This window comes from Micropterus dolomieu, linkage group LG01, assembly GCF_021292245.1.
Source record: "Micropterus dolomieu isolate WLL.071019.BEF.003 ecotype Adirondacks linkage group LG01, ASM2129224v1, whole genome shotgun sequence".
In the NCBI taxonomy this organism is placed as follows: Eukaryota; Metazoa; Chordata; class Actinopteri; order Centrarchiformes; family Centrarchidae; genus Micropterus; species Micropterus dolomieu.
The window spans coordinates 27,001,518-27,026,129 of NC_060150.1; the positions used below are offsets into that span (position 1 = coordinate 27,001,518).

At 41.1% G+C, this 24,612-nt stretch overlaps 2 protein-coding genes across 4 annotated transcripts in view; both read right to left on the minus strand.

Annotated features, from left to right (window-relative positions):
• The window catches only part of LOC123979295 (partitioning defective 3 homolog), a 387,436-nt gene that overhangs the window by 145,205 nt on the left and 217,619 nt on the right, over nucleotides 1-24,612 (minus strand). Inside the window, exons 16-17 of the mRNA XM_046063165.1 lie at nucleotides 18,245-18,431; nucleotides 8,154-8,302 (exon numbers count right to left, since the gene is read on the minus strand). Coding sequence (XP_045919121.1) covers nucleotides 8,154-8,302; nucleotides 18,245-18,431 — 336 coding nt within the window. The remainder of the gene's footprint in view (nucleotides 1-8,153; nucleotides 8,303-18,244; nucleotides 18,432-24,612) is intronic.
• The window catches only part of LOC123979218 (WD repeat-containing protein 37-like), a 1,096,407-nt gene that overhangs the window by 9,740 nt on the left and 1,062,055 nt on the right, over nucleotides 1-24,612 (minus strand). The gene's annotated exons all lie outside the window — the stretch shown is intronic.

Consider the following 24,612-nt stretch of genomic DNA (forward strand, 5'->3'; position numbering starts at 1 on the left):
AACGCCACTCTCTCCCGATGAGTCCAAGCATCACTGGCAACAGCGGCCGGAGTTTCTCTCTGAGTTTCACGTTGCTGTGTTGCTTTAGCTGATGCTTAAATTAGCCTAAGTAGAAATGTAGAACTGTTCGGTTGAAAATTTTTTGCTGGTCGCACAAAGTTTACAACGGACGACAATGTTCTTTGCATCTCAGACTGTGACACAGTAATGGCAATAACGTTACTTACAGCTGTTGAAAATACCTCTCTCTCCCTGTTCTCCAGTTGTCCTTTAGCTTCTTGGCTAACAGCTGACTTTAACAACATAAAGTCCGGTGCCGCTGAGCTGCAGCGCGGTCGCGCATTCACGTCAGGGATGGTGCGTTCAGTAGTGCAGCGTTACTTGGATTAGTAACTGTAATAATACAACTGTTTTGGAAAAGGTAATCCGTTACATTACTCTTTACTGGGAAAAGTAATTTTGCAGTAGGCCTATTACTGCCCAACACGTTACGTACCACTGATGCGGAAGAAGGAAGAAAACTTTACACACGTCAACCTAGATCCTTTCCATTTCAGGCCAGCCCCCCCCCCTCCCTTTTTTTTAAAAACACATCCCTGCATGATAGACTGTAAATCTAAAACTATTTCCATAGGTGGTCCTCTATCTGATTTCTCTTTTACTCAGTTTCTCTGAGAGAGGCTGGGTAAAACAGAGAGGAGAGAAAAACAAGAGGTAAAACTCCATTGATTTCCTACACCATTCTCTAGAATTCACTAGCCCATCTTAGCACAAACAACATCGCACAGCTGTAATCCTTTGCTCTATTTCTAAGGTGTTCCCATGTGTAGATGTTCGATAGCAGGTAACAGAACAACACAAAGGCAGAACCATTGGGAGAAAAACAACCTGCAAACTATTTTATCAGCCTGATTAGCCTGGTAAAAACTACCACAGCATTTGTCACCAAAGGCCACCTGCAGAACAATGCTGGCACATGGAAACTTTCCAAGACATTGTCATCATATGTGCTGCACAATGCAACACAAAACACACTTTAGTATGAGCATGGCAATATGGTTTATGAACAGAAATTCCTTTATGACACAAGACCAGTGGCACCCACTTTATTTACTTCCCTGATTAATGCTTCACAACGCATAACCATTATGCTAAGTAAATACAATTAACATGTAAATTGTACACATGAAACAAATGAATGGCTGTTACAACTAATTAGAATAGCTCAGATGCAGTACATCATAGTTCTAAGACAAAGTACCTCCTTAAAAAGACATACAAAGCTGGTAGACCACAACTGTTGAAAGAAAAGTGAATTTTGAACAGTCAACCCCTTCAACACTGGAGCCAGGCCCCAGACAGCCGTAATTATTTTTCCAATGCTTGCCAGGGGTTTGTTTAGGGTATGTAAGTGGAGCGTGACTCAGGTATTGGTATTTCATTTTGTCAGGGAGCGTCCGTCAGTTCCCCGGAGCTCTTACCTTACCCGCCAGTTGGTAAACAAGCAGCCTGGTTGATTTTCTGTCCCCTTTGTTCTACCTTGATGCAGCGTGCAGCATGGTACTGTCAAACGTAACAAGATGGATTTCTGAATATGTGCATGTAAAGCCTTGTTAGATATAAACTTCAGAGGAAATATCAGTAATAATGGATAAACTGTTGATTCAATTACTTTAGCAGCCTCACTGACTCTCTGAGGGTAAAGCACATGTTAATGGAGTCTGGACAGAGCAGCATTGTGTCGTTACGACTCCCTGTAGACTATAGACCCTCCACATTGTGAGTGTGTGCTGCTATTTCCTCTGCAGCTTCATGTGGCGCAAATAAAATAAATCTGCTCCTGTTGATTTTCAATAGCAAATGTTGTATGAGGTCTTGTCTCTAACCTAAGTGAATAGAACACACTAATGCAAACAATGGATCTATATGTTTGTATGTGTGCAGCTCATGCAGAGACCCACAAAAGGCACAATTACACAAACTCTTGACATACACACACACACACACACTTCTAGGTCAGCTACCATCAACAAGATCCTCAACATGTTTCAAATGACCTAAATGAGGCATGACCCTCTGCTGCTGGAAGATCACAGTGGATCTTCAGATGGAGGGTTGCACAGCCAAACACAGATTAGGCAAAGAAAATAAACCCCCATCACTGAAAGAAAACAATTTGTGACGGTTGTATGGAGTACCTCCTCTGAAATACATTTGTTTCAGTGTCTGAGAGCGCAGGGAGAGAAGAAACACATAGTGGTGTGAATATACAAAGCTTGCAAAAACAGGATATGAATGAGTTGGTAAGTAAGAGCTTAAAAGAAAAAAGAGAAATGCAGAAATACATATATGCTGCCACTGTTATCATAATTTTACCAGTGGCAGCTTGTCTCTTTTGTTGGCTAAACCCCATTGCTATTGTCTTTCTGATCCTTTAACCAAGCAGAACTGCACTAGTGATTAGCCTAGCTATCTGAGTTTCACAGTTCAAACACACAGCATCAAGAACTACTTGCAGAGGACAAATGTAGAAGCAATGCTGATGGATTTCATTTTTATAATAATAATCTAGTCATTTTAATGAAACTGAAAGTTTTCATGTTACCTTAAGGATCTTTAGGGTCACCAGAGCATCCCTCTTCCTGCTGGGTTTGCTACCAATGCACCTTTACTGAGAGTATGAGGTCTTCTCTATCATCCATAGCAGCTATAAATCTGGTGTCAAAGAAGTCAGATAGGCTAAAAGGTCAGCTGTTAGCCAGTCGTGTTGGATTTCCATAGTGGTAAACAGACTGGTATGTCGTGAAAACGCCATTTTCCCTTCCTTTTCGACAGTGTTAATAAAAGGGCCCAATCGCGAGAGAAACTAGACTCAATCCCGAAAGTACCCTTCAAAATAAATGAACACCAATCCTATAAAGCCGCATCCCATTTAGTGGGAAGAGCTCACATGTGTGCTTTCAGGCTACATTGGAGAGTAAAATTAAACTTTACTGTTTGTACATATGTCTAGGGGGTCAAAAGCTCTATGGTTGCTGGAACAGAAGATTCATTTTACTGCTTAGTTCCTCTGGAGAGGTGGGGCCGTTTCTGATTACTATGTCACATTATAATGCCAGTAAAGCATGAACAGCCTTCCAAGACCAAGAAAATGCAAGTAAAAATGATGTAATTGATTTGTACAGAAGGCGTAATCTCATCATGAAATGGACAGGAGAGGATAGTCCAAACACAAAATACATTGTAAGGAAACGCAGATGCAGCATAGCAGGAAAATGCTGTAATTGTTCATACTTTGTGGATAAAACTCAATCATCCCAGTACAAATGCCATGTAAATGTGTTTTTTTGGCTTATGCATAAAGTCTGCCAACAGCGGATACGCAGAAGCCAGGGTGCATGTTTGACACAAAGGGATTGCAAGTTAGAGCCGCACATGATGCAACAGTTCAAGGGAACACAAATGACATCTGCTGTACTCGGAAACAGGGAATTATCCTCCCGTTCGGTATTCCGCACCACGATCCCCTTCGCCATTGTTTCTAGTCAGCGTGGTGAATGACTGAGAGAAGCAGAGAGACAAAGAGAACGGGAGAGCGAGGCAAAGAGAGAGAGTTTGCCCATAGACCCTGGCTTCCTCCAACCTTCCTTTTGTTTTCATCATAAGCAGCACCGGCTCTCCTGGGAGAGTTTGACGGACAGCTCTCTGTATGCCAGTCTATTATGTGATTCCTATCACACAACAGAAGCCTCAGTGCTCTGCTCCTCATCTCCCTCTTATTCAGAGGGATGAAAATACATATTCCCCCATTGCATGCAGACATGAGTTTGTCACTCCCCACACGTCTGGAGGAGAAATGAAAATCATCCAAATGAAATACACAAAAAGAAAGACAATCAAACTAAATAGGGGAAAAGTGCAACTGGAATTTAGTCATGGTCAAAGACAAAAATGGCCAATGTGTTCCTTAGCCAGATTAAGGGCAAGGACAGTTAATTGGAGAAGATCCATTGACATTAAACGTTAAAGGGGAGGTATGGCAAACTCCATGAATAAATCAGAAGCAGTTATTACAGGGACAGGAGCCCATAGTATAATTAGAGCAGCTAAAACTATGCTCCCCAGCCATTATTCACCATGGGCACTTGCATGTAAAGATCTGTGTACAGACAGGGGCCCCATTACACATAATTTATTCTGAAAGCCGGGGCTTTAAGCAGGGCGGTAAAAGGGTAATTATGTTAAAAATAGCCTCCAAGGTGGCCGGGGGAAGGCCATGTCCAGGTATCTCAGAGGAAGAGAGGCGTCCCTGGGTCGGCCAGGATCCTATGTCTCTGCCAGTTGTAGACCATTACAGAGGACGTCCTCCGCACGCAGAACATGTGTCACAAATGAGCCATCATTACCCGGACTGGTTAATATCTTGATCAAGGATGCTGGATACTGCCCTGTGATTGTGCGGTTTTATCAACCCAATAAAATTATATTTTTATACCAGTGTATCTCTCTCTAAATCGGCCTGCTCGCTTAACTGGCCAAAGCTATGAATATGCAATATGAGTCTGGCAACTCTCATGCCAAGCGTGGCAACTTACTGGATCAGCAACTGACTTGGCTGGAATGGAAACTCACAATTAGGGTAAGCTTTAAAGTGCTCTCATTTACCACCGCTGGCACATCAGCGACTGGGCTCCACTAGTCTATTAATTATTAATTAATATTACTAATATTAATAAGTAATAATATTCACTTTTCCTGCCTCTTACATCATGTTTAGAAGTCTTTGAGATATACATAAAGTTGCTGTACGTTGTTGTTTTTGCATAAATGTAATGTCACATAACTGGCAAGAGACATGTCAGTTTCCTATTATTATCCTCTCAGAAATCACTCAAAAACATTCCCTCCTGACTCAGTCATCAGCTTATTCTGGGTTAATTTTATGGAGTGAATGCACTCTAACACGCTCCAACCAGAACTCAAAACAGCCTTACTATGATGGATCAATTGCAGCGAGCTGAAGAGGCCAACTGGCAATGAATGTCTCTCTATTGCAAATGCCACTCCATTGCCGGGCTCCCTCCAGCCCTCCACAACTCCTGGAGTAATGAGTGTTTTCTTCAATCATTTGCACTGCAGAACGAGCACAATGGCACAGGTTCCCACATTAGTTGCCAAGTCTCTATTCAACGCCATGCAACTCCCTCTCAGCAATGTGAAAACCCTCTTTTGATCATGCTGCAATTACCTCAAACAACTCTCTCCTCCATATGCATCTGAAGGTGCCAAGATCACACAGCCAATAATGGTTGGTTATGAGTTAGTTATTGAGAAAAGGTGTGACTGCTTTTCCAATGTCTATTATTTACCCATGGACCCAGCTGAACAATCATAATGACCCCTTGTAATAATGGTGAGAGTGTACGGAGATGGTCCAGGCATGGTTGCTTACCTCCTTTGGTTCTTGTGCTGCAGTTAATATCATCTGCTACTGTTAAAGAGCATAAGCAAGCATGACTGGTCTCCTGTAGTATGTTACTCAGTACATGCAAAGCGAGATAAAGTGCAGATACCGAATAGTTTGAGAATAGAGATGTAAGTAGAAGAGATATTACACCCTGTGCAAGGGCCTGTCAGTCACGAGGCTTACAAGGCAAAGTGGCTGGAATGTGCTAATGTATTACTGCCAGCCGTGGCACCTCACGTCTCTTTCTTCCATTTTCTTCCCTCACTCAATCTTGTTTCGCATCTAAATGGGATTGAACTGTGGGGTGTCTGACCAGTTTAGCATATTTCAACAATAATGGGCTTCAAAGTCATGAAATCCATCTGCTGATGTGATTTGGGAGCACCTGGAACACAATTAAAAGGAGGGACAAAAATACCTAGAGACAGAATAAATGAGAATCTGTAGGGGATAGCATTGGTGAGCGTGTTAACCATTTAGTCAAGGTAGCTTTGAAAGCACAGAGCAGCTTCATTATTGTGGTAATGGAAAGCAGACATGTATGTATACACCTGCTACTTATCCTAACTTGTACAACAGTGTGCCAATGACAAGTCTAAAGTATAAATGCTGGCACTAGGTTGTTTGGCTCATATAATTTTCATCTCTATTATACATTATCCATAGGCTGTTTTTCATTGTGTGGCTTTGATGTAATAATTTCATTAAAATAATCAACATATTATAGCAGTGTGTGCCTTTGAGATAAAGGGAACTTGTGTGACATTAGACACATACTAAATCGCAATATGTAGCTTTCATTTTGAACAAAGACTCTAGAGCTTGTCTTACATGTATTGACTGAAACATTTCTCCTCTGGGAACTCATGTCAGTTACTAGAGTTATTATATGAGAGGAATAAGTTTGTTATTTCCCTGCGCCATCTGAACACTGTGAAACCCTCACTGATGGACTATGATGTTGTATTGGCAAGGATCTCTGTCAGCAGGATATTTCATAAACTCAGTTGGTCCCAGCAAGTCCTGAAAGGGAATGGGATTCTGAATTACAGCTAATAACACACACCCTGATCTTAACAACTAAGAAATAATAGACCAGTAATAGAGACTTGTAAAAACATCGACATCACTGGTTCTCAAGGCATTGTCTTATGAGCAGATGAACTACTTTCTTTTGTAAAAACCAACTGCTGTTTAATAGAGTTAATCAAATTCACAAATACATGCTGATGTCACTTTGGAACAATTAAGAAGCTTTTTGATTAAACCCATTGATAAAATGTCCATTTGCAACGATGAGAACGCCATCGCGGAGCTATCTCAGCATCCTGTCCATTCTACTCACTTCCCGTACTCAATTATCTTCAATTATATTTTTATATTATTTCACACTAAGAACATAATGGACAAGATTTTTTATGCTCAACTAATTTCTTAGTGAAACATATCCAATGGCTAACGATTATTGTTTTCCGAAGCAGCACTGAAAGGTTGTGTTGTGTGGGTTCACTTATTAGAAAAGTTTTGAAAGAGGATAAAAGGTAGGGGAAGGTGGATCCCAGCTGAGTGCAGAGGGCTGGACCTACACTAGTCTGTGGGAAAGTCAAAGATTTCTACAGGTCTCTGGACTCCATGTGGAATAGAGTTGGTTGTTATTTGTTATGATTAGCCAGTGATCCGAGAGCAGGCAGTGTCTGCTTCAGCCTCAGTGGGAGAGACTCTGAACTCATCTTTCCCAGATACAGTCTGTATGTTTGAGCCTGTGCTTGTGCATGTATGCGCATGCATGGGTCTCACTGGCCTTTCCATCACTAGGCAGTCACTAAAGAGGACATTGTGCTCTTGCTTCTTGTGTTTCACCCATGCTCCACTGAACACAGAACCATGGGAGAAGGAGGCCAAAAGAGGAGAGGTGGTGGCTGGATAGGACTGAAAGTACTGTGTGTGTGTGTGTGTGTGTGTGTGTGTGTGTGTGTTTGTGTGAGTGTGTGTGTGTGTGTGTATGTTTAAAAGTGTCTTTGTTTCCACAGTATTGTGCCTTTACTGAGACAGCCGGAAAAGGTAAGAAACATTAAGTGCTTGAGGAGTCAGAGGTTACATTGACACTTTGGGGTGTCCAACAGGGAAAATAACACAGCAAGCAAACCCACAATGTTTTGCCAGATGTACATGAATGCCAAAATAGAAAACCAAGCTGTCCAACTTTCTGGTTTAGCTTTGACCTAGTGTACTTACTTGTGCCTGGGCACAGTGTTTCTGTGCAATAATAGATTACTACCAACATTTCAGGTGAATTTACTCCAGATAAAGTGGTTTAGAAAATTTGGCTAAAGAGTTTCCTCATTTACAACCTGCCTGATCATCTGCTTGTGTCTTTAGCCCTTTTCGACTTGTTGTAGTGATGTTGCCATGTTCCCACCATCTCAGCAATGACTTTTTTGAGTACACAGTTATTGTTATCCATTTTCTGTCCTTTGTTTAATACCAAAGCCAAAGTGTAAAAAATACACTTCTTGGCCAGGACCAGTTGCCAGTGGAGAACAGTCTAGTACATAACCCTCAGTGAAACAGCATTTGTGTAGTGAGAAAGCAAATAAGCATATTTCCCAAATGTTGAACTCCTTTAATCACTCAGTGTTTGACTTCATGCGTGTGAAATGTGTGTTAAGCAGAGCATAGCATTTACCTAGATCCATGCTTTTGGACTTGCGATTCCTGATGATCTCCAGCTCAGAAGCATTTTCATACTGTTTGGTACGTTTTTCTGACATACTCTGGCGGCCAAAACCTTCCCTCTGAAACGAACCATCAGGGTCTGCATCTGGACTGAGCGAACTACAGTTCATGAGGAAGTAAGGAGAGAGGCAGAAACAGAGATATTAACATTAAAATTTTGCCATGAGACATGGCAAATGCCGGGTCATTTCAAAGCATTTTTAAAGCAACCTTTAATCTGATGATTATCTAATTAAAGATATATTTTGTAATCATCTATATTACATTGAAGTTATACTGCTAGCGGCTATCCTTAAATTAGATTAATTTGATTAAATCTACCTATTAATATTCATACATCCCCAAAAGTGAGCCCAAAACACTCCTTTATGATCAGATAATGACCATCGACATTCAATACACAGACAAAGACACTGACAGACACACACACAGTTTTCAATCCCTAATTTCAATGACTATTCTAATCAAGGACATCTCCACCTCTGCTGGGTGGGATCAGCAAATGCTACAATTGGGAAGAGGAGGCTTGGCTATGATGTGTGATACCTCAGTGAGGTGAGGGTGCTGTAGGGTCATGGCCACTCAATAATCCCCCCATCCCCCCATCCCCCCATATGTCTGGAGCAGAGGCAGAGCCAGGCCCCCTATAGTGCACTCCCTTTGAGATCTTCTATCTCTGTCTGGATCTTAATTGAAAAAGGGATGGAAGTGGGGAAAGGAGGTTGGGAGAGGGGTCCACTATATTTGCATGCACAAGAGTGCATTTACAATTAAGGTGAGAACATCTTGCCATTTGCGGTGAGATGGATGGGAGGAGACGCAGTGCTGATGGGGTCTAATAAATGTTGCATACATGAGAGGACACGATCACAATTTCTATTGTTCCGTTGATGATCATACAATATGAGGGTGTTTGTATTTTTACCGGTGGAGATCTTTTAGGAGAGTGAAATCGTTGCATTTCAAATCAGAAATTTAATCAAATGACCTGATTTCTCCTGCGACTGCAAAACTTTTGTCCTGAGTTGGATGTTGTGATTATATGTTTGAAAGAGGAGTGGTGGGGAGGAAATTGTTTTATTTTGTCAGTGTATCCTCTGGGACCAGATGCTACTTCAATCACCTTTTAATAACAGTAACAGCAACTGCAGACCTGCTGGCACTTGTTTGCATGTAAACAATTCTTATTGGGGTTGTCAACCCCATTTAACAAAAGAGCTGCTTCATGTGTCACAGAGGGGCCGGCGTCAACGCGTCACTTTGCTGTCGACTATACCTGACAATCCCAACTAAGATCAGACTGCCTCACAGGACCAACTCCAGCTGACACAGGAAGAGAGCGAGGTGGAGCAGGAAGAGAGGAGTGACAGCACAGATGTATTATTCATTTACTCATCATCCCTCACTATTCTCCTCTCATCATTCCAAGCCCACAAAAACCAGCCTGTCCCCTCTTTTTCTGTCTCCGCAAATGTCATCTGTCGGAGCGTGACTGAGATGGTGCGGGAGAGAAAGGACATATTTTCAACCTGAATTTAGATTCCATTCACTCTTGCCAGTATTGTATTTTTTGGGCCAATTGAACATACATAGAACAAAGACAAAGTAAGAGGCCAGCAGGTGTGATCATGCACATCCCTGTTACACAGGTACAGAGTTGGCAAGTGTGTGACCGTTCCAGGGAGACATTATGGAGAAAAGCAGTTGGGATGAATCAGAATTCAGCTTGTCTGGGCAACAATGGTGAGAAATCTGTGGGCAGTAATAGTGAAGTTCAGGGGGACAGCCCAGCAGTGGTGCAAATTCACTCAGTAGGACATCAGATCTGTTGGTTTAAGCTGCTGCCCATTTTAACACTTCCTTTGCTTTACTTTTGTTCATGCAGAGGAATGTGTCCAGTGTGACCTGAAGTGAAGTAACCAATTGTGTTGCTTTGAGCACCCCTCCAAGCCGGAGGTACCTGCTGTAGGTACCTGCTGTCGGTACCTGCTGTCGGTACCTGCTGTCGGTACCTAAGGTCACTGTAGCAGTAACCATAACTATTTAAGGAGGTGGCAGTGAACCTCTACCCCACTGGTTCCCACCCTTTTAAACTTGTGTCCCATTATAGCCTAGTGATTCCTACCTGCAAAGCTTTTTCACAGGTTGCCTGTTACCCTATTCAGTTTGGTAAAATGTAAAGCAAATTTACAAGTCTCATGTGCCATTTTCACAAGGAAATACAAGTGTGCTACATATTGTATCAAAGACATGGCAAGGCCAGACTTAGTCTGCGTCTACTTAATGCTGGCACACAAATATTCACAGCTACTACAGTCCATTAATAGACATTAAATACATTACTCAATTAGAGATCTCGTATTCACTTTCTACTTGCTATTAATTTTGCAAAAGGAATGCTTGTTGTAATGAGATACTGCTCTGAAAGTCTCTTTACTGTGATGCAACAAAGCTTCTTAGGCTTAACACAGTCTACTGGTGGAAAGAAAAGTCAACTGAAAACTGTTGAGTCTATGAAAGTGAGACCTATACCACTGCACTGCTCACTTCAGTCACATAAAATGTATTGGAAAGATAGAAATAAGAAATAGCTTGACCATGTGACCGCCTCCCAGGCAATTTAGATCAGCTGCAGAGTGGCACAATTTCTTCTTCAGACCATCCATCCTGTCTACTCTTCTGGTCTATCTTTAAAAGAAGGCCCAATCCGTTTGGATAATACATTCCTTCATCGCTCCTTCTTAAAGCAGTGTTTAAAATACATTTCCACCAGTCAGATGCTCTCCTCCCCATTCAAAGTCATCAAATCATCTAAAATTAACTAGCGCTGAGGATTGCTCTCAGGCAAATCCACAGCTTTAACTTGCATTTTACATCAACTTGTTCCTGTCTTCGTCTCCCTCAGGAAGTTAAATGTGTCAAACTGCACATCAGCATTGTTGCTAAGTGGTGTGTGCTAACTCTGTGCTCACAACTTACCCTGGTGGCTTTTTTTTTACTTCTTTTTCCCAACTCCCAACCCTTCTTACCCTCGTTTAAAAATGACCCCAAAGAAGTTAGTCCCAAAGCATCCTACTTCTTGGAAAAGTGCAGCTCAGTTTTATCGACTAGCGGGGGGTTCTGAGCATTAGTTTAAACGCCTCAGAGAGGGGGCAGAAGGTCGAGAGCGATGCCCAGTAAGGTGCTTCTGAAATGCTCCTTCTGAGTTTTTGAGGAGGCTGATTCAGCTGACCGCATGGATGCATAGCAGGGCCAGGGAGCTTGGAGCTGCCTTCAATCATTGCATAAAGCCCTGCATAAGAAGTCAGTACAGAGGTCTGTACTGCTGGCATGTGCACCAGTGGACACTACATAATAGAAATAATTAATACGTTTCAGAGGAAAAAAAGGTGAACAGATAAGTCTTCTCTTCAATCTTTGTAACAGTTATATTACTGTAAAAAGTATGTCTCAGATTACCACTTTCACTTCACTTAATTGCACCTATAAAACATTTGACTTAAACCCGGGTATAAAGGCTGTGAAATAAAATGGTCCCATCAGTGCCACAGAGAAGCAGCTGCACCTGTGATTTGATGTAATCTCCATTTAATTGTGATGAAGTTGCAGGGGGAGACAGAGAGGGAGAGAACAAGATCAATTAAGACGTCTTTGTCCGTCGGCTGACTCCTGCGTAGAGCTCCTCCTTCATTCCCTGCCTGGTGTACAGATGCTCTGGACTGCTGAATGGGAGAGCAACTGACAAGGATAGGGGAAAGAAGATATCCTGGTTTGTATGGCAAGAGTGTGTATGTGCAGGTAACTTTGCCATCACTCATGCTGAGAGTCACCTGTACCCCTGTCACAGTCAGGCAGTGTAGGGCACGCATACACACACATTGTACACGACACAGGAAGCCGCAGCTAAACACACACAAGGTAAGGGCAGAAATTAAAGCATGTATGACATGCTTGTAGCAATGGCACACCACAGACACATGGTAAATATTCATAAAGCTAGAGGGGACCATTAGCATTTAAGAAAAATATGCCTGCAAATTTTATGAGTGTGTGTGTGTGTGTTTGTGTGTGTGTGTATGTACTACCTGGTGTTAAAGTCACTACCAACATAAATGGACATTTGAGATTAGTCAAATAGTTTGTGCACGCACTGCAGGGCTGTTTGCATTTATATGTAGTTGTGCTTAATAAAGCACTTGTGATTCTTAGTTACCTTACTGATGATAGAAACTATTAGGGAGTCAACTGAAGTAGGCAGTCTGCCTGCAACGTTAGCTTGGAAGTTTGTTTGTTCGTGTCTATGCGGACCTTTTCCACTTTATATGTTAATTTGTGAAATTGTTTACCAGCCAATGTGTATCTAAACACTCGTGAGACTGAGGGTGTCATTTGTGTGTGTATGTGTGTGGATGAGTGTGTATGTTTGTCTGGAGTCCTTTTCTATCTCTGCTGGTTGACAGACTGTGTCAGAGCTGCCTGGGAAATGTTGTTTCCACCTGTGACATCTCACAAAGACAGAGAAGGACAGTCTAGTTCTCACTCTCTTTTTCCCTGTCTCTCTCACTGTCCATTTCTCTCCCCTATCATCTTAATGAGAATTGACACATATCCTCCACTCCGTCAGGTCCAAGCCACAGGGAGGGTTGTAGTCTAGTTCTATCGGGGTTGTGACAGTGCCCCTAGTGGCCCAAGTGGGGGGGTGGTTATATCTTCTACCAGTTCAACTGTTGTCCTTCACACTAACTAAAGCCAGGTTTAGATATGTTTAACAGCATGAGGACTATGAAAGCAACGATAAGTACTCAGTTTTAACATCAAATCATGATTTAAGATAGATTTAAGAATCTACGAATGCAGAATGAAACCTAAGGTTTTCCAAAAGAGAGTCAATCAAATCAATCACACAAACAATATATAATTGAACATATTTTAGCATATATACAAGTGGCCATAATCTGATTTCAACTACAGGTGATGCACCCTTTCCTCCTGCAAGCAGTAAAACTTAACTCAGGTGGTATGCAGAGCAGCCATGATGACAGTGGTTGGTTTGTTAATATCAACCTGTGCGCCCCAGGCTGTCTGGTGGTAGTTCATTCCTGGCTCTCAGTGATGTTGCGTAATGCTTCCTAAACTTCAGTCTGATGAGCATACTGTGTATACCCCCCGGCATTTTTCTGCACTTCAGTGCCAACTCAAGGGTACACTGGGCTCTCACCTTCTGCCCTCATATAAGTTGTGCAAACACTGTGTGTCGACTTCTGAAGCTATCGAGTGCTACTGGAGCAGAAAGAGAAGGGGGGTTTATGGCAGAAACAGATCTGACTCCATTAGTATGAGAAGGGGGATGCTGTGGGGGCTGTGTGCATCCCCACAGTTGGCTGAAACACAGTGGAAATATTTTATCTTTTTAAATAACTGAAAAAATAATAAAATAATTGAAAATTAATTTAAACAATTTCCTTTCAAGTGCTTGTGGATGCATCACTATGATGTTGAAGTATGAAAAATACGGTACATTTAAAGAATAAAAATTTTTCTCTATCGATGCTGACATGACTTCTTGCCTTCACCTCAATGTTGCTCAACATAAATGGCTACAGAAAATAAAAATTATTATATTATAAAGTATATAATACCATTATTATATATGGCACTGCTGCTAGGTTCTGCCATTAGTTAGCTCGGTTAGAGGTCCTATTAGCTCACTCTACCTGGACTGGGAGCTCAGAATACCGGGGGTAGTGTTGGTGTTTGTTTGCACCACTAGCAAAGGAGCTTTGGACTGCTGTGAGGAATAGGTTTTCAAGCCCATGGTGAGGGACCTAGCAGGGAATGCGGGGAAACCATAAAAAGGTACTTGAAGCTAGGGTAGGCAATGATTTCAGAAGCATTTTGTTATATTTGTTGAAATTCTCTTTACATTTTGACAGGAATCATATAAATAAAACAAATGCTCTGATACAAAAATGAAAAAAAGCCGGTATCTGTGGCTGTCGCAGGACTAGAATATTCAGCCTGAATGAAATTATGTTAATTCAGTGCAGCATGAAGTCAAATGCACCTATTGTGTTTTGAGGGAGTGGCTTTGGAGGGAGGCCTGAGGGAGGAGGTGGGGTTTTTTTGGTTTAATAATAATTAATAATATCAAAATTTTGCTGTTCCTTTGCTTGTTTCTCCAGTTAGGTCTAACCTACCTTTAAGTATTGAATTTTTAAAGAACACAAAGATGTTACTTATTGTGCATCTATATGTTAAGCCCCTAAATGAACAGGAAAACAATTCATTTACAGAATAAAATAGCACAAGGAAGCAGAGAGGTTCTGTTGTTGGGAGGAGACACATTCTTAATCTCTCAAAGAGCCTCACTGTGGTGCTCTCACAAACTTCTTTAACTTTAAAACAGAGTCTGGTGGCTTTGACAAGAGCTATATAGCAACTGTTTCTGGTTAACTAAAGGATCCTACTCTTTAACAAAAGGTCCATCTCTGTAGGGATCCTTTCCATAATGTTGTCAGACACCTGTAATAACAATCTGACCTTGTCAGAGGCAAAAACAAGCACTTTAGTGGACGTACTTTGACAGGGCGCAATTGCCCGCAACGATTACGGTGCAGCCTTGTTTCACTGCTGCCAACAGCAGCGCGCTTGCTCAATACTGAACCAGTTTCAAAAACTTTGTTCCAATTACTCACACAGACACAGAAACATGGGAAATAGGGTCCAGGCTGAAAAATACTGGTTACATTTTAATGCAGTTGAGCAACTCCCTATCACTGAACATCTTTAAATGACATGATCTCTAATTTATTTTTTTACTGACAACTTCTGAGATCTTAATTTTTAGGTTTCTTATTTGTACACTAACAGTGCAAAAAGCAGAAGACATGGACCGTGAGAATAGGGAGAAGACACACCCCGCAACTGTACTTTATCAACTTTTGGGACAAAAACCAGGTGGAAACTAGAAACATTCGTTCTGCATCTCAGACAAATCTGCTTGTATTAGGAGCTGCCATGATTGTACACTAAATTGTGTTTCTGACACTGTTCCACATTCCATTCCTGAGAGAAAACCCTTTCATCTTCTTTTTTATCCATGTTATTCTGCAAAACCACTATACTAACCAGTATGTGTTATCTGTTTTACTGTAAATCATTCAGACATGGTTCTTCCTGTTTGGCTTTGGATTCAAACAAATGAAGGAGGAGGTAGATACCGCAAAGAGAACTAATGTGACGGGTCAGGGCCCAATGCTGAAATGAACTTAGTGCAGATATGCAAAGTAATAATTTACAACCTTTATTTATCCTGTGAAACCTGACAAAAGACACATGCTGGTTTCCATCACCTCCCTGAAACATATTCACACAGCCTTTAACCCCACACACATCCTGGACTTAACCAATGCAACCACAGCCTTCTACAACTGACTGACAAGTAGCAATCTCAATGCAATGGATTAAAATCCATTTCAAAAGTATCCAGCAGCCTATGCACAAGCCACAATACTACCACCATCTAGCTGTTAAAAAGGAGTAGAAGTATTAATAATAACAATAAAACAGTCTGTAATACAGCAGCAATAAATCAAGGGTTGAATATCTGGTCATCAACATTTTAACAGAGATCTAAAAGCATGGGGTTGTAATATTTATAGCCTGTTTTATGATCATTTTAGGCCTGTAAAGATGATGTGGTACAACAACAGTTTATAACAACTGGACAGCTCTAAGTACCTGCAAGACAAGGCAAAACATGTGCATGTCAAAGTAAAACATGAACAAACAAGAACTATGTATGCACACATACTCAGAACACACACTCATTAAATACTGGCCAGGAATCTCAAGAAAAAAAAGGGTCAATTTATGTGTCCTGTGTGAGATGGGATTTCTGCCTCCAAAACAACCGTTTATCTTAGCGGCCTACACATGGGCCACCTTTCACTAGAAACCTGCTGTAGAAGACTGAAATGGAGGGAAAATATTATAGAGGGAGAGATGAGAGTGTACAGTACATACAAAATTCTACAAGACTGAAATTGAGGAAGGGAAAAGGGAGGTGAGTAGGTTATAAAAGTTTGTTTACATTAGTGATAATTTACTTTATAATAACCACTACCAGACGATAAAATTACCTTTTGATTACCCCTCCATTAATAAAGTGAAGTAAGCCGGGATTAAATAAATCTTACAAGCCCGCTGGGTCGCTGTTCTGTGCGTGAACAAAGTCACATACAGCGCTGGTACAGAAGAAAAGAAATAAATTAATAAAAGGAAATGAAAGAGTAGAGAAAGAGGAAATCTGAGTTTGTTAAATTCCAGCAGGTGAAAAAAGGACATGAAGAGAAAGAGCCAGATATAAAATGATTTTATAAGCCAACCAGCCACTTTTGTGCTTTGTGTATGCACTGTAGGTGTATAGCTGTGGCCTTGGCAAGGCGCCTCCCATGAGGAAGCAAGGCTGCATAATACTGGAGGCCAGAGGTGAGACTTTCACAGCTCTGCACAATCCATATTCAATATGTACAGGGCCCTGGCTGCACTGTTGCAAGAGCTTAATTAAAAAGTAACAGTTCCAATACATTGGAGTCTGGATGACCCACATCCCCTGCCTGTTAATGCTGTGTGTGTATGTGTGGATGTGCCTGTAGTGGGATGTTTGGGGCACTTGAAAAGGAAATGAGAAACAGTTAAAGTCAGTCAGAAAGAGCATACACACTTGGTGTGTTTCGGAAGCTGTTAGAACACATTCTCTAAGTAAAAGAGAATGTGTGCCTGATGCCTGTGTGTGTGTGTGTGTGTGTGTGTGTGCGTGCGTGTGCGTGTGTGTGTGACTCTGAGGACATGAATTATTCACAATAACCCTAGGCAGTGGTATATAGCACACTTGTGCCTTGTGTGCGCACGTAATGCATGTGTATGTGTGTTTGTGTGTGAATCTGTGTATGTGTTGCATGTGTATGTGCGTGTGTAAATGGGGAGCATGTGAAGAAGTCTTGAGTGCAGTTCAGCCATATGCTGTGGACCTAATCCACTATGACAAACCTCTGACATCACATGAACAACAGGGATGCTGAGCAAATCTACTCATTCATAATAAATGAGAGAGAGAGAGACTGTCTCTAGGGAAAAGAAATAAAAAGACCAAAAAAGAAATAAATAAACTGAGCATCTATTCATGGCAGCCAGTATTACACCTTGAAAAAAATGCTGGTTGTGTGGTAGCATGCCATTACACACGTGACATCAACCAGCCAATAATAAAAAAGAATGACAATCTTTATAAAATTACAAAGTGACTCAGTTCAAATAGGGAAAAAAAGAGTTATCTACGTTTAGTGAAAATGCAGTCCATGGCTTAGACATTCAGACTACAACGAGGACATGATTGGATGTCTTGTCTTTACATTTCCTGTACCTTAACACTACAATCATATAGGAAATGACATGATAAATTTTAGAGTGAGCAATTACCTTTAAGCTATGAATAGCTATAACTTCCTGTGCTAAAAGGCAGCCTTTAAGTAAGGACAATAAAAAAGAAAGACTAAAGTGCTTGTTTTTTCCCTGGCTTGTAAGGGTTCCTCTGCTTAGACGGTTGAGTCCCTAAAGATAGTTCTACGACAAGGCTGATGAGCCCTGGCGTCATATTTTATTATGAGCGTGCTCCAGTTGGGCTGCAGTCTATAGACGGACTATAGACGCTAAAATCCCACGGGTGTTTGGTGCTGTATGAGTCTGACTGCTGCTGCTGTGTCATCCATTATTTAACACACACACACACACACACACACACACACACACACACACACACACACACACACATACGTGCTTTGCCATGTACAGTACATATACACACCAACATGGTCTTATACAACTGCATATTTACCAAAACTTACTCACCTAAACCTCCTAAACATTGTAACTGAAAATCCAGAAAATGTCCTGTCTTCCAAACAGGGCCTGTCTCAAGTCCATTAAGTTATAAATAATTCAGCCGACTCTGCCGCAAAATAAGAACAACCCGTTGCTCACCATTCATTCTGATCGGGCAGCTCGTGGATCCAGGGCACCGGGTTCTCTCCCACAAAGCCAATGTCATCGTGGGAACTGGAGGATGATTGGTCGGAAAGGTGGGCAGGAAGCAGGGGCGGCCTATCATCTTCGATCATCACTATGTCGTCCTGAGGCATGTTCACAGTCGGAGAGAGCTGGTAGTTACCTGAAAGAGAGAGGGGGCATCAGACAGATTAGACAGCATATTTACCTTTGCGAGGCAGCTAGATATTGCAAGATCACAAGCACACACAAGATCACTCGAGATTCCATCTTGCCAGGCTTCAAGTTATGCCCTTGTAGCCGAACCACAATAATTCGGACCAAACTGGAAACCAAGAATGACTTTTCAAGTGGTTCTGTGTAACAAACCATCTGGTGTGTCAGGTTAATAGCATGTCTGCATATATTTATAGGGGTTTATCAAAGTTACACAACATGTGAGAAATCTGACTGAGAAAATGATGTACATGCGCTAATGCAAAGTCAGATATATGTACATACACACTCCTCCACAGAACTCCTCCTCCAGCTCCTCAGATATGTGTAAACATAATAATTCTATTAATAATCACCAAGATAATGCAGTATACAAAGATACATTTGGTCAACATTATTGTACTATGAAATTGTCATATCAGGATATGCCTGAAGGACACCAACATTTCTCAAAAAACTTAAATAATGTTGCTTATCAGGTACAATTTTGCAAAGCTGCATGCATACAAGATGCTGCGTGACTCTTGTGAAAATACACAAAATTATAATGTCTACTTTCCAGAATCCAATCTCTTAATGTCGCAGTCAAAGTAGTTTCATCCATTCTCCTTCACTCTTCTCCAAGGATAAATATGAGCAGAAGAAGCGCTCCCCTGATCTGTATTCTGTCCTGTCTGACCCTCCCTGCTGAGGACTTCTTTGAACCACCCTTTTGCTGCTCTTCAGGAGTCAAAGTCAATGGGGAATGTGCTGCCATGGCTGGCACTCAGCCCCAAGGGCAGGAGAAGGATTGTTCAGTGGCAAGAGAAGTGGCATTACAATACAAAGGCAGAAGGTTCACTCTGCAAATTGATCAGTGTATGACTTAAGAATGGACAAGGGAATCAAAGTCAAGACAACTGACGAGATTCGACCATAACCACACACCTGCTTTCTATTAGAATGCTATGACTGGACTTCCTGTGGTCTTTGCTTTTGTTTCCATTATCGGAAAGCCATTTGGCAAATTTAATAGCTTAGAAACAATTGTGCATAATCACTAGCAGCAGACAACAATATTTACCCTGGCAGGATCCCAACATTAATCTGAGAGGCATTTAATTTCACTGGGGCTCGAGGAATGATAAATGCATAGTGTGGAAGTAAATCTGAGCACCAATCAACGCAGCAATGATATGTATAGTTTAGTTATTTGAAGAGAAAAAAAAATTAAAAGAACAAAGATACAATACAAAATAGCTGTGCAGGGGAGGACAGAAAAAACAAAAAGCACTGAAGTCAAACCACAAACAGAAAATCAAGCAGAAATTGATATTTTGCAGATACAGTATGTCAGGAGTCTAATACATGTTTCAAACTAAATGCTTCAAATGCAGTGCTACTGTGTAAACAGTGAATGATATTATCAGTATAGAAGTTTACTTGGCAATTATAAGATTTTAGCTTACAAGCCTGATTTTTATTTTATCTCCATAAAACAAAACTCTAATTCAGGATAGGGCATGTTGCTTTTTACCATGAGTAGAAAACGTTGCCTGCCCCTGTACTTGCGCATCTGTTAATTAATTCTTTTGAAAGCCTCATCCCTTCGTGTATGGACTTCTCATCTAAACCAGTTAAGATGGCTGCCAACACTGTACAGGTGAAATGAAGGCCATTTCTCACTTGGGCAGCTTGACAGAGAACCATGGGTAATTGAATTCCTGTACTGTAAATCAGCAGGACTGGAGTAATGACAGTAAGAAACTCTAGGAAGTCAGTTAGACTAATGTAGGCCTGTAACTTATGTAGCAGCCAAATAAGTATTGGAATAGAATTATATCATTATTTTATCCAATAAAAAATTATTATTATATTATTATATATTATGATGTACTGCAGCAACACTGGTAAATGTTTGTCTAGTTATTGTGATCATTTCTTTCATTTTTTTCCAGACTGAAGACAAACAGATGATGGGGAAATCTGCATATGGGAAAAAGAGAAATGTATTATTATCCTATAGTCATTACTATTTGTGTGTGTTGATATGAGTATCAATAATATGTACATGATTTGCAGAATCAGTATTTTATCTATATTCTGCGTACCAATATCTAATTAGTTTAGTTGTGTCCTCTAAGTCCGTTTAAACACTCTTCCTTCCAAACTTCAACACTTCTGTCCTCTGTCGTCAGTGTCTCTGCTTTACAGTCAGTTTAGTAAGTATGGCAGTTTTAATAAGAGACACCCTGTGGTTGTGTGTCCACAGGGGCCATCCTTCTACCAGCCTTTACTTTCCCGTAGCCGTAAGGTAAAGTTACCTCTCAGTTGCATCAGCAACACTGCGGATTGCACTACTGTGGTCACCTGGAAAAGACATACAGTATAGTGATGGTAAGTGCTGTTTCCTCAAAAGAAGCTCTGTAAAAGCTTCGGTGTGTGTTTCACATACACAACACATGGATATAACATTTATTTTCATATATATATATATATATATACACACTCTTAATCACAATACAAATGCATAATCACCTTATAATCACTAATGTCAGCAGACCACTTTCCTAACACAGGACACAGTCTTAATTAAAAACTCAGCTAGTCTCCTTCTCCCACCTTTATTAAATATTCCCAGCCATGACCTCTTGACACAAGTAGCCAGCTCTACAAATGAAGAGTTGTTAAAGTTATTCCACTTCCCTCTTTGCTACGTAGCTAAAGGACATACACGCACACTCATACAATAAATGGCTACCGGACAGGTATAGCTGGGGCCATGCTTATGATTTGAAAGGTGAAAATGATTAGAGAAACCGCAGCACTTGCTTTTCTGCATCTGTCAGCATAATAAGAATCACCAACCTACCACCAATACTTGTTGTAGAATGCGGCAAGTTAGCTCAGAAAATGCTTGACAGTGTTTTAATGTGTTGAATCGCTGTTTGGTCATTAAAACTTTGAAAGCAAAATGGGGAAACACAGGTGCAGATGGAGCTGCTCACTCACTGTTTTAACACCATTGTCTGTTACCAGTTCCTCACAGTTGGTGATGAGGGGGAAAAGGGACAGGTGACAGTACCAGCAGAGACACTTCAATTCCTTTTCCCAGCCAGATCGACAGTGTATATGTGTGTGTTCAAGTGAGAAATAGCTGGTGACTAAGGCAGTTGAAAGTCAAGGATGTTCATCATGGAGAGATGATCCTGAATGCAAACAATCGCTGATGAAATAATGAGCGGACAAATTCTCAGTTCCTTGTGGTCTTATTTTACTGTATGGTCCTTTTCTCTACTGTTTACATCATTTTGCACAGAGAAGGTCATCTGAACTTGTTGTCCTTAGGTTTAAAGCAACTTTTTACTTCTTAGTTGTTCCTCTGCCTAATGGCACATCAGCAAAATAACCACAAGCATCTAAGCCTGAGTGCTGTGAATGCAATTACTGTTTTCACAAAACCCAAGAACCGCTATCTTGGCCAGAATCAAAACACTGTTATTCAGCCTGTGATGGCCTATGCAAATCTGAAAACACTTGGGCCTTTCATGCACTCAGTTTGGGGAATGAAGGCAAAAGAGAAGACACAAAAAATACAGTCATATCATAATGCCATCACGAATGAATCAGCAGTCACACACATGTGCGTGTGGTCACATGGGGATAAATATTAATCCAATTAAGATGAGTGGTTTACAGAAGCTGGCTCTTTCACAAAGGGGCTATTTTGTATTTGTTAAAGAGATTCTGATTCATGCTTACCATGTAGCTAAAGAGTTGGAAACATGGCCTTGCCACTGTGGCCTTTGTCACACTATAATCAAAGATAGCTTCTCATGAGTCACGCTGACAGAAGCAGATGCACACAACCCACTACCTACTAAAAACAAACACAAGTTGTTGGAGGGTGGGTTTACCATGTAGCAATAATACTGTAATGTGAAGGCAAACCGGATCACAGTTAACAGCTGAAACATATTAAAGATTACAGCGGTTGTTAATTTTAATGTTAGTACATTACATTTTAGTGTAACTGTGGTTTATAGACAAAATATTTTCATAACTGACAAACAAAAAGCAAACTGAAAATTAATTTGTTTCAGTTTATGCTTGAATAAACTGAGCTGCAGTCACATTAAAGTCATGCCCTTAAATCTGTCACCCCACTGCATAACAGTTTTTGGATAAGAATATCAAAAACATGCTAAATGTGCAGAGGAAATCTTCCAGTTAATGCATCCTGTCCTTCTGCACCACACTTTAAAAGTTTGCAGCATCACCCACTTATATAATACTATAATCAGTATAATGACAGTCACACATTTCCACGACTGTACTGAAGCACACGCAGCCTTCGGGCAGGCCATGCTCAGCATGCGGGAGCTATTCTACGGTATTGACGCAGAGATGTTCTTCTTCCCCTCCGGCAGAGAGTGAAGACAGAGACAGATGAGCTCTCTGGCTCGAGAGGCCACCTGGCTGCATCCATCCAAACGGATCAGAGCTTCACTCTCTTCTTCCTGACCAAGCGTTGCCCAGTAAAACATTGAGCTATAAGGTGAGAGGTCACACTAATAGCCCCACTCCATCTTCTGTCTCCTACACCATTTCCTCCATCTCTGTCCATCACACACTCCTACACTCTTTTCCTCTCTCTTCTCTTTCTTCCTCCTTCCTTTGGTGACACTTTGGCCTATTGATCTGACTGGAGAAGAGATCATTAGTTGATCCATGTTGCCAGGCCCATACATGGATTACAGCCCATAATCATGCTAAGCATACAATGGTAAAAACCAAACACTAATGCTCACCAGGGAACACTGGTGACATTTTCTAACTTCACTTTCATACTGAGATGAAAATGACACATTGTTGCATTGTAGTTGTGGTGTGGTTTGTGTTCACACTAACTTTTTACAAACAAAGAGGAGTAAACATGAACACACACAGTACATATTTGACTTGTGCAACTTGTTGATTGTGCTGTCTTTGTCATGGTGCGATTTGCCAGGGGGGATAAGTGGGATTTCCCCCTTTCTGGTTTATATATCCCTGCCTCTGTTGAATATTTTTTTCCCTGGTGGGGGCAAAATTTATCACCCCCTCAGAGTGATCAATGCTGTTTCACTAGTGATGCAACAGATCGCAAAGCTCACGGTTCGGATGGATGCATGGTTTTTTATGGTTAAATTTATTTTAAAATGCACTACTCTGTCTCTGATGTAGCTGCCTCTCTTTGTCTGTAGGTAATCACAACTCTGGAGTCTTGCTTAATGTCCCGCCCATGGCGGTGTGTGTGTGTGTGTGTGTGTGTGTGTGTGTGTATGTTAATTGGTTACAAGTCACGAATGAAAGCCTATCAACAGTCACAAGACATTTGCTATAGTGAGCAGCAGAGCTGAGCGATGTAACTGTAGCTGCAATGAACATCACAATCTGATGATCTGTTTCTATGATGACAAGCAGCCCAGTGTCTGTGTTACACCAGTGAACATGCCCCAACAAACAGCTACGGGGTTTCACACAATTACACTCTTGAAAGTGATGGCTTTTAAATCAGTCTATCGCCCTCTTTTCACTGCAACTCTGCATCGCAATGTAACGTCACATAGGCTATATATTACTTTAATAATAACGAGTGGGAGAAAACGTTTTCTCATACTTTAATAAACTTTGCAAACCCCCCCCCCTTTTTTTTTTTTCAAAAATCACACCCTGAACTTAGTGATCATGCACATCATCAGTACTGCTTGTTACAGAATGAATGATGAGTCTTATTTAGCAATATTACAGAGGGTAATGCGATGGGATCAGTAAGTCACACACTTAAGCTTAATAAACTCCCAAAGTACACAGAGGACACTAATATTGCTTCACAATCAGTAGATGGATTTATTAGTAGTAGTATCATGCTAAAATCTCATATCTTCTACTAAATATTGTGGTTGTTGTGTTTCCTTTCACACCACAAACGAACTGCACCAGAGTCCGCATGGAAGCAGACTGAGACCTCCCCCTGTTCAAGGGTTCATGGCCCAGTTGTTGGCCTGCATCCAGGGCTGGATTGACAGGTTTGACATATGGCCTAAACAAAATTAAAGAAATGGGTAAATGCATAAGGGTAATTTTAACTGAACCAAACTGTTTAG